Source organism: Rhinichthys klamathensis, unplaced genomic scaffold (assembly GCF_029890125.1).
Source record: "Rhinichthys klamathensis goyatoka isolate OS25496 unplaced genomic scaffold, OSU_Roscu_1.1 h1tg000782l_1, whole genome shotgun sequence".
Taxonomy (NCBI): domain Eukaryota; kingdom Metazoa; phylum Chordata; class Actinopteri; order Cypriniformes; family Leuciscidae; genus Rhinichthys; species Rhinichthys klamathensis.
In genome coordinates this window covers 118613-128463 of record NW_026607179.1, presented here as the reverse complement: position 1 = coordinate 128463, position 9851 = coordinate 118613, and the positions used below count along the sequence as shown (strand labels likewise).

General features: G+C 37.3%; 1 protein-coding gene across 2 annotated transcripts in view; it reads left to right on the top strand.

Annotated features, from left to right (window-relative positions):
• The first annotated feature begins 7935 nt into the window (after positions 1-7935).
• Positions 7936-9851, top strand: part of pde8b (phosphodiesterase 8B) — a 35113-nt gene continuing 33197 nt past the window's right edge. Inside the window, exons 1-2 of one of the 2 annotated variants that reach the window (XM_056243257.1) lie at positions 7936-8346; positions 8431-8487. In XM_056243257.1, coding sequence (XP_056099232.1) covers positions 8323-8346; positions 8431-8487 — 81 coding nt within the window. In that variant the 5' untranslated portion in view covers positions 7936-8322. The remainder of the gene's footprint in view (positions 8347-8430; positions 8488-9851) is intronic. The other variant, XM_056243258.1, reaches the window with a different exon arrangement.

Genomic DNA, 9851 nt, shown 5'->3' with positions numbered 1-9851 from the left:
CATTTTTTCTATATTAATTTGTGAATATTTTAAATGTTTAATAAAGGGGCAAAAAAATCATCAACAATTAGGCCTATCTGAAAATTCGTTGATATTTTTTTTTTTTCAGCATTTGGTGTACAGTTCAAATTTAAATTTTGGTGTTCAACTTTGCGTTTCAAAAATACAACAACCGTTCATTTTTCGTTTTGCAATTACGGGTTAAATAAGGTAAAACGAATGGATTCATAAAATTCATAAAAGAAACAATAATTACAGGAATAGCCTACTGGACTCTAAACCTCAAAGAAATGCCACAATCAAGACCTCGGAGCTGAAATGAGGGAGAACTCCGTGTCTTTCCCTGCTATTAATTAATGCCATTAATGCGTCTCCTTCCATTAATAATAATAATGTCTAGTGCGGTGGCTACCAACGTCCGTTGCCATGATTTTTGGAATGATTATGGAAAAAAAGACGTTTAGTCGCATAACATCGGTCATTTGGCAATAGTTTTTTTATCGACATTTAGAAAAAAAGGCAAAAGTTTTGCGCAAATCTGTAATGGAAACGCGCGTAATGGCGAGCGAAAGAGAGAGAATGTTGTTGCAGCTGGAACTAATCGACGTTGAACAACAAATTATTTTATTGCAAATGTTTAATCGCAGAAGTGATTTAATCGTTCCTCAACGTGATACATCGTTGAAACAAACTGCGCACTTTAAAAATGGCGGAAAACCGGAAAACCGGAAAAGCTACACTCCCGAAATGATGTATAATCTGACCAATCACAGCCCTTGCGGTCTGCGTCGCCTCGACGCGTAGTTACAATTTTTTGGAGGTGCACGTCGAGCTACGGCGAAGGGGTCGGAGAGGGATTCGCGGCGACGCAGAGAGGTCTGCGGGGGTACGCCGTCGATTCGACGCAGAAGCATAAAACAGGCTTAAGATGTGTGTTTGGGACAGGATGACCAGAAAGGAAGTGTGCCGCACAAGTCCTGAAAATGAAGCCAAAATGTTTTGATCACCCCCAGGTGGCTGGATCCAGTATAGGTCATAAACCCCACCCTCTCCATGTAATCTAATGGGACATGAGACAAAATAAACAATCAAATTACACTACAAATACATTTTTTTCAACGATGGTTTCTGCCACTTTAGGTAGCTTTATCACGTAAATTGTAAGTTTAAGTTTAAGGTTTTTTTTTAGTTAGTAATTTGATGCTATAAAAACGAGAGTGTGACGTCATGATTTACAGCTGAGATTGACAGCTTTACTAAGCGAAGTAGTCACTGAGACACTAACGGGCTTTCGGGATTTTCGGGAGGAGACTGGAGCTTTAACTATAATTTCGACATTTCCATAACTGTTTATTTCACACCGACATAAGGAGTTGTTCTGCAGTAATCTGTACTTTTAACAGTCTATGCCCACTGTAAACCCAGATTTTGATTCAACTCAAAGAGATTGAGTTCATATTACTTAAATGTACCTAATTTATTGACATTACTTGTTCATTCTGATTAAGCTGAACTTTTTCATGTCCTTTCTTATTGTAATTGTGTTTTTAAGTCCAATCAGTAGTTTCTACTCAAACAAACTGAGTTTGTATTACTTAAACATGTGTCATTAATTTACATTAATTATGAATTCTAAGTAAACTCTACTTTTTATTGACCTATCTTATTGTAATTATGTGTTTGAGCTCAAACAACTCAATATCATCAAGTTTTGTCTATTACTAACAAGACTGCTGCAGCCTGGCGCTTCCCGTGTCATGCAGAGGCGTGTCCAACGACAAGTTCAGAGGGTCAAAAACAAAATCGCAAATTATTTTCCAGATGGAGTCACGGGTAAGTTCGCGATTTCTTGATGTTATTGTTGTGTCCCTGATGTTAACGTACAATTGATGAATCCTCATTTAAAACTGCATTAGCGTTGATTGACATTTGTTAGTGAATATTAGCTAACAATTTTAGCCATACATATAGTTTGCTGATTTCTGTATGTTGTTGTTGTGTCCATGATGTTAACACATTTGATCAAACCTCATTTAAAATTTAGTCTCTATTTATTTTATGGACAGACATAAAAGTATTTTATTAATCAGCATGATAGTCTGCATTTATCTTGATGACAGATATTTTAAAAGTATATTCGTTTGTATGATTGCCGTTACTGTTTAGTTAAAAAAAAAAAACCAAATATATTTTAAAGTATTTTATTCATTAGCATGAAAGTCTGCATTTACACTGCAGCCATGCCCCGCCTCTTAGCAACGCATTGACGTCATCCATGCAACCGCCAAAAATCTAGTTGTTATATCAGTTTTGAGTTGACCGAGTGGTATTGATGACTTTGAATTTTTTTAGACAGAGCAAGACAAAGAATTCAGCTGGATTTTTGTCAACTGACGTTCTAGCAAGGAAGTTGAAGCCTTCGGTGAATGAACCGTTTTCAGACACAAAACGGTAAGTTGATTAAATTTTTAAAAACTGCACTGGTTGCAGTCCCGACTGCTAGCTGAGGTAATTAGTTAGCTTAGCTAGCAGTAAGTTATATCTCTAAAGTGATTTACACCCCTCACATTTTTAGAAATAATTTATTATATATTTTCATGGGGACAACACTATAGAAATGAAACTTTGATATAATTCAAAGTAACGTTAGTCTATCTATCAGATATAACGTTAACTAGCTAAGTTAACGTTAACGTTATATCTGTATATCAAGTTTAATTTCTATAGTACTGTAACGTTAAGTTAACTTAGTTATAAAAAAAACGGGGAAAAAATAACTTAGCTAGTTATTGACAAGGAAGCTAACCAGCTCTCTGTCCCACAGTCTCTTAGCTAACGTAACGTTATATGTTCACTGGTAACTTTAGCTAGCTAGTAGCGCCAGTAACGGCAATTGTATGTTCCCCCCCAGACAGCTAACGTTAATGCAAGTAGAGCTGAGCCGGACACCTATAGCGTCACGGACCACGGACCAGCGAACTTCCCGGTAAGTTGGCGCAGATCCCAGCTGCCTTTTTAAACCGGATTCTATTGTGTGACATCGAGTACGGAGTCCGCCCGGACATAGAAATTGAGCTTTGCGCCGACGTGACCGTCCGCTTTGGGTAAGTTACACTTTGAGTCCGCAGCGGTGTTTGGGTACGCGTACTCGGTCACACAATAGACTGCTCTACTATGGCAAGCCGTGTTCACTTTTATTCATTTCCAGGATATGAATCCTTGATATCAACAATTCAATTTTCACTAGTTAAAATTATAAATCTTGATATCAACAATTGAATTGCAACTAGTAAAAACTATAATTCTTAATATCTGTAATTGTATGTTCACTAGTGAAATGTCACCATAGGCTGCCATTCAAAATCAATTGTTGATATCAATAATTTATTTCTTACTAGTTGGAATTTCAACTTCACATATCAGAAATACAATTCTTACTAGTAAAAATCTTTATTTTTGATATCAATAATTCAATTTTCACTAGTGACAATGTTCATTTCTGATATCATGAATGTGATTGTTACTAGTAAGAAAGCCATTTCATATATCTGAAATAATATTGATATCAGAAATACTTTTTCAGATATCAAAAATGAATTTTTTTACTAGTAGCAATTCAATTGTTATCAAGAATAGACATTTAGATTAGTGACAATTTAATTCTCTCCCCTGAACTAGCTACAACAGCCTTACTTTACAGTGTGTAAAGTATGATGTTAACAGTAAACAATAAGTACCCCACATCATCTCCAGACTCCATCTGGAACTTGTAAACAAAATAAATGCATTTAGTGCATTTATAGGAAATACAGCATCTCTGTGTTTGTAGCACTATGTTGTCATGTTGATGTGATCATGCCCTGTTCCTTTTTTCAGGACATTGATGATGAGGAAGATTCGTACAATGATGTGCCAGTGGGGATCCTCTGCCATGAACAGGAAACATCACTCCACACACACAGTCCCTTCACCACACTGCATCTTCAGTGGGAAACATTGTGATGGATGTTGAGAGCCTGCCCCAGGCCATGTACATTGTCTTCGGACTTACCTTTGCACTGCATCTCAACTACCCAAAGTACATGGAGAACACTTTAGATTTTATTCAACAGGTACTTCTGAACTTAGGTAAGACTGATCTGAAACCTAAACTTCAAACACTCAAGAATCAGCTTGCAATGTAAGATCCAGCATCTCCTCTATGGTCTCTAGATGGGTATCTACTGTTTTATTTAAGTTTATGTAAGTTTTATTTTTCACCCTTATTCTGTTTCACACATGCTTTTTTTTTTTTATCCAGAGAAACATTTTTTGTTAAAGGAATCACCAACTTTTGGGGACTTTAGCTTATTCACCGTATCCCCCAGAGTTAGATAAGTCCATACATTCCTTTTTCATCTCCGTGCGTGCTGTAACTCTGTCTGACGCACCCACCGCTAGCCTAGCTTAGCACAAAGACTGGATGTAAATAGTTGCAGCTGGCATACTGCTCCCAATAAGTGATAAAATAACGCCAACATTTTCCTATTTATATGTTGTGATTTGTATAGTCACAGTGTGTACAAATAACAAGGTCATATGACACACAGCACCCTTATAACAGTATACATACTGGGAACTATATTCTCAGAAGGCAAAGCACTGCTACTTGGGCGGAGTGATTTGCTTGCAGCACCTGAGAAGCCCGGTGGTGAGGAGCAGAGAGTTCTCTCAGAGTGTTGCGCTAATCACTCCACCCAAGTAGCAGTGCTTTGCTTTCTGAGAATATAGTTCCCAGTATGTATACGGTTATAAGGGTGCTGTGTGTCATATGACCTTGTTATTTGTACACACTGTGACTATACAAATCACAATATATAAATAGGAAAATGTCGGCGTTATTTTGTCACTTATTGGGAGCAGTATGCTAGCTGGAGCCATTTACTTCCAGTCTTTGTGCTAAGCTAGGCTAGCGGTGGGTGTGTCAGACAGAGTTACAGCACGCACAGAGATGAAAAGGGTGTGTATGGACTGATCTAACTCTGGGGGATACGGTGAATAAACTAAAGTCCCAAAAAGTCGGCGTGTTCCTTTAATGATCGAGTTCACAATTGCCAAGATGGAGGAGTGTGGTAGAGACGGGAGGGGAGGGGAGGGGGAGAGAGAAAGGGAGGTATAGGTGGAGGGGAGAGTATGGGCTCTCCATACAGGTATCTGCTCTCTTATTTTTTTTCACCCTCCCGTTCTCTTTCATTCTCATACACTTTTTTGTTTTTCCATGGACACATGACATTTGTTAGCCTATTTGTAAATGTTAAAGGGTTAGTTCACCCAAAAATGAAAATTATGTCATTAATGACTTGCCCTCATGTCGTTCCAAGCCCGTAAGACCTCCGTTCATCTTCGGAACACAGTTTAAGATATTTTAGATGTAGTCCGAGAGCTTTCTGTCCCTCCATTGTAAATGTATGTACGGTATACTGTCCTTGTCCAGAAAGGAAATAAAGACATCATCAAAGTAGTCCATGTGACATCAGTGGGTTAGTTAGAGTGTTTTTAAGCATCAAAAATACATTTTGGTCCAAAAATAACAAAAACTAGGACTTTATTCAGCATTGTATTGTGTTCCGGTTCTGTTGTGGATCCGCGTTCAGTGCCGCTGCTGACGTAAGACGCTGCTGACGTGTGTCTGGTGCGTCCGTGTATTCGGGTACAAATAAATATGGCTGGGCAAATCAATGCAAGTCTTCCTCTGTGTGGAAAGACTGTAAACGAAGCTCGGGCGCACCAGACACACGTCAGCAGCGTCTTACGTCAGCAGCGGCACTGAACGCGGATCCACAACAGAACCGGAACACAATACAATGCTGAATAAAGTCGTAGTTTTTGTTATTTTTGGACCAAAATGTATTTTTGATGCTTAAAAACATTCTAACTAACCCACTGATGTCACATGGACTACTTTGATGATGTCTTTATTTCCTTTCTGGACAAGGACAGTATACCGTACATACATTTACAATGGAGGGACAGAAAGCTCTCGGACTAAATCTAAAATATCTTAAACTGTGTTCCGAAGATGAACGGAGGTCTGACGGGCTTGGAGCGACATGAGGGTGAGTCATTAATGACATAATTTTCATTTTTGGGTGAACTAACCCTTTAAGCTGCCAGTGTTCAGCAGGGCTGAGTTTTATCTTGCCAGTTTGTCAACCAAATGTAAATGTTAAGTGTTAAAGTATAAATGTTAAGATGCCAGTGTTCAGAAGTGGCGAGTTTTATCTTGCCAGTTTGTCAACCAAATATGAAGAGGTGCAGTACAATATTGTAATGATTGGAGATAAAGATGAAGAGACTTTTTTTCTTTTCATGCCATCACTGAGGAAACTACACACTAGAAACCTATTAGGCCATGGCTTTGTTTCTGTTGTTGCTGAAAAAAGACATGTTCAATAAAAAAAAATTTGAAACAGTGTAACGTTGCAGTTGTATGTATTTTACATGGCTCTATTGATTGAAAGATATTTTGAGTATCAGGAATTTAAAAGTTAAGTTGGGTCAGTAAGAATATACAATTTAGTTGAATTGGTAATGGAGTAATGCTTACTTAACAAGCTGAGTTAAATAAAGGTTGGGGAATGATTGTTTAAACTAAGTATCTTCAGTTACTGTAACTCGGTCATTAGTACATTCAACTTAAATGTTCTTTTCCATTCCATTATGGACTTAAGTACATTGAACGTAATCCACTTCACTTATTCAACTAATGCTTCATTACTTAAAAATTTTAAGGCAACGAGTTACCTTGGTTTTTTTAAGTAGATTCTACTTATCCGGGTTTACAGGGTGTTTGGGAAACATGTTATTAGTCCGTATGAGATGTGTGCTATTACACGTACCTTTTTGTCTGGGAGATAATAAAACAGGCAACAAAAAATCCCATACATTTCAATGCCCTGCCAACCATCACAGTGAGTTTTGCACTCACATTTTCCCAATTCCTTATTTGCAGTTATTGGTGCAGAACTTACACACATCATCTTTAATATTCAATCTGAAGGCAGCTGTTAGGTAAGGTGTGAAGAGTGACAGTAAATCTGCGTCGTAGATTTAGCTAATTGTATAGGATTTTTAATAGGACTTAATACTCAGGCTTTAGCTGTTGTGTGTGTATGTGTGTGCCTGATAAACCCTATATGTTATGGGGACCAATATCCCCACAAGGATAGTAATACCAGAAATTGTATTAATAACCATGAGGAAAGCAGCTTATAAATCATACTAAGTGATGTTTTTTGAAAATGTAAAAATGCTGAAAGTTTTCTGTGATGTTTAGGGTTAGTGTAAGGGAACAGAATATTCAGTTTGTACAGTATAAAAATCGTAATGTCTGTGGAATGTCCTCATAATGATAGGAATGCCAGTGTGTGTGTAGTCACAAGAATAGAAGCTCTTGACTGTAGATGACCTCTCAATGGGCAAAATTAACATAAAACAGGCAGATGACTAAAGCAAATTTATGCTCTCCCATTTACAAAAGAGTGAAAGAGAGGAGCAGTTTTCTCAAGTAAATTGACTTTATTTTTACAATCAAAACAAAGAATTCAGTGTTGCAGTGTATCTAAATATTAATCCTCATTTCCTTATTCTTCTTGCAACATGAAATGTGCATTACATAGCATTTATAAACTCAAAAAAATGGTGGGTTGTTTGAACTCATGGTTGGGTCGAATATGGACGAACCCAACCGTTGGTTGAAATTTTTTAATAACCCAACGGTTGGGTTAGTATATATTTTACCCAACCATGGGTTGAAACCAGCCAGCATTTTTTAGAGTGTAGTGATTTTGATCTGTATTTAGCCTGTGAAGGCTTTTTGTACATGTGTGTTTGTGCGTGAGTGTGAGTGTGAGTGTGAGTGTGTGATTCCTGCTGAGAGGCTTATGTGTTGTGTTAAAGTGGATGACGCAGGAAGCTTTGAGCCACCTGCTCTCTGTCATTGCAACAATGCTGCCTTACCATTTGGACAACGCTATAAAAAACAACCTTTTACTTTTTCGACAATCTACATCATATCCGTCGACTGCTGTTAGAAGTGTTCGAAGCTCTGGTTAAAAACCATGCTCTAATCAGCTGGATAACACAGTTGGATTGGAGTTCATGCTGATCAGGATGGCTACATCTGTCTTGCGAACACATCAACATTATTTCAACCTGTGAAACATTATTTCTTCGGGGGACCGACATTGTTTGTCTTATTTAGTTTGCGTAATGGTTGTACTGATGGACATTCAAGCACGTGTGCAAACAATGCGTGATTAAAAACAGGCTAGGCATGTCAGAATGTTGCTTCAGGGCTCTGAGATGGTAAAACCGGATACATTCTTCAATTTGTTGCCGTTTGTAACCTCATTTCAACAAAACGTACCTGTTTTTCTCAATCTCTCCCAGGTGTCTGCTGCAGAAGAGCGCTTAGGGCCGATGCGACTGACCCAGGAGCCCATTCAGGTAGAGCCCTCATGTTTAATCAATGTGTGTTTGCTGGAAAATGAATGCCTGAGCATTCAAAAGTTTGGAGTCAGTAAGTTTTTTTCTTTAAGTTTTTAAAAGAAGTCTCTTATGCTCATTAAGGCTGCATTTATGTGATCAAACATAGTAAAAACAGTAATATTACAGTAATGTATAGATATTATTTAAAATGTAATTTATTCCTGTGATGCAAAGCTGAACTTCCAGCACTCCAGTCTTCAAATAAAAAGAATTGTTACATTTTCAGGATTCAATTAAATTAAAGATTACATTTTTAAAAGATTAGCCTTAATTTCATTACCGCCTTTTTTGATGATAAATTTGTATTAAACAAAAAAATAAACATTTCATAGGACCCTTTTATTGTAAACATCTTTTAAAAAAATTATAAGTTGTTAAAGTTTTATGAATTCAATTGATTAGACATGCTTCTTGATTATTAAAATTAAATTAAGTTAAATTTAAATTTCATATGACCCTAAACATGTCATTTTTGTTAAACTTTTAATAAATTGTTGCTAAATTGTATATGCAGTTTAGTTTTAATTGATTAGGCATCCTTTATGATTACGAGAGTACAAACTGTAGCAAGCATTTGCTTAATAATTATGAGGGGATCCCTGGCCCCCCAAAAAGTTTGAGAACTTCTGGCTTAGATCTGGTTAATGATCTGGGATGGGTAACAAAAGGTGCATGTTTAATTGGTTAATTGCTGAGACTGAATCCATGTGGGAGTTGCTAAACCTCAGGTTGCTTTAAGTGAATGATCAAATGCTTTAATGAAAAGGATGTGCTTTGACTTTATTTAAATTAACCACCAACTTTTGACCGATTTGAAATTCGGCATTGGCCGATAATCTTGCTGGCTTGGCAAGCATCAGAAGTGTTAAGGTGATGATACACAGGGCAACTTTTTGAGCTATGTTGCTGGGCAATCTTGCCGAGCGATTGTTGCTTGGTCACTTTCCCATTAAAAATGGCCAATACATTTCTATCTGGATCATTTAGATCGGTCGTGGGCCCTGTGTCTCATCTGGTTGCCCGTTGACAGGAACATTGCCCAGCAACATTGCTCAAAAAGTTGCCCTGTGTATCATCACCTTTAGATCCTCCTTGTTTCGAGGCTAAATCTGTCGGCCTTGTCAGTGGATAATAACATTTTAAAAATGTGAATATTGTAGGCTATTGAGTAAAATAATTTTTGATTTCAGCAATTTATTAGCACTACCCATTAAAACACCCAGATCTTGCTAGAAAAAAAACAGCAAACAAGAACAAGCCCATACTAAATTGAAATAAGTCCAAATGTTTTATATTGAAAATAATAAGCTACCAAAATATGG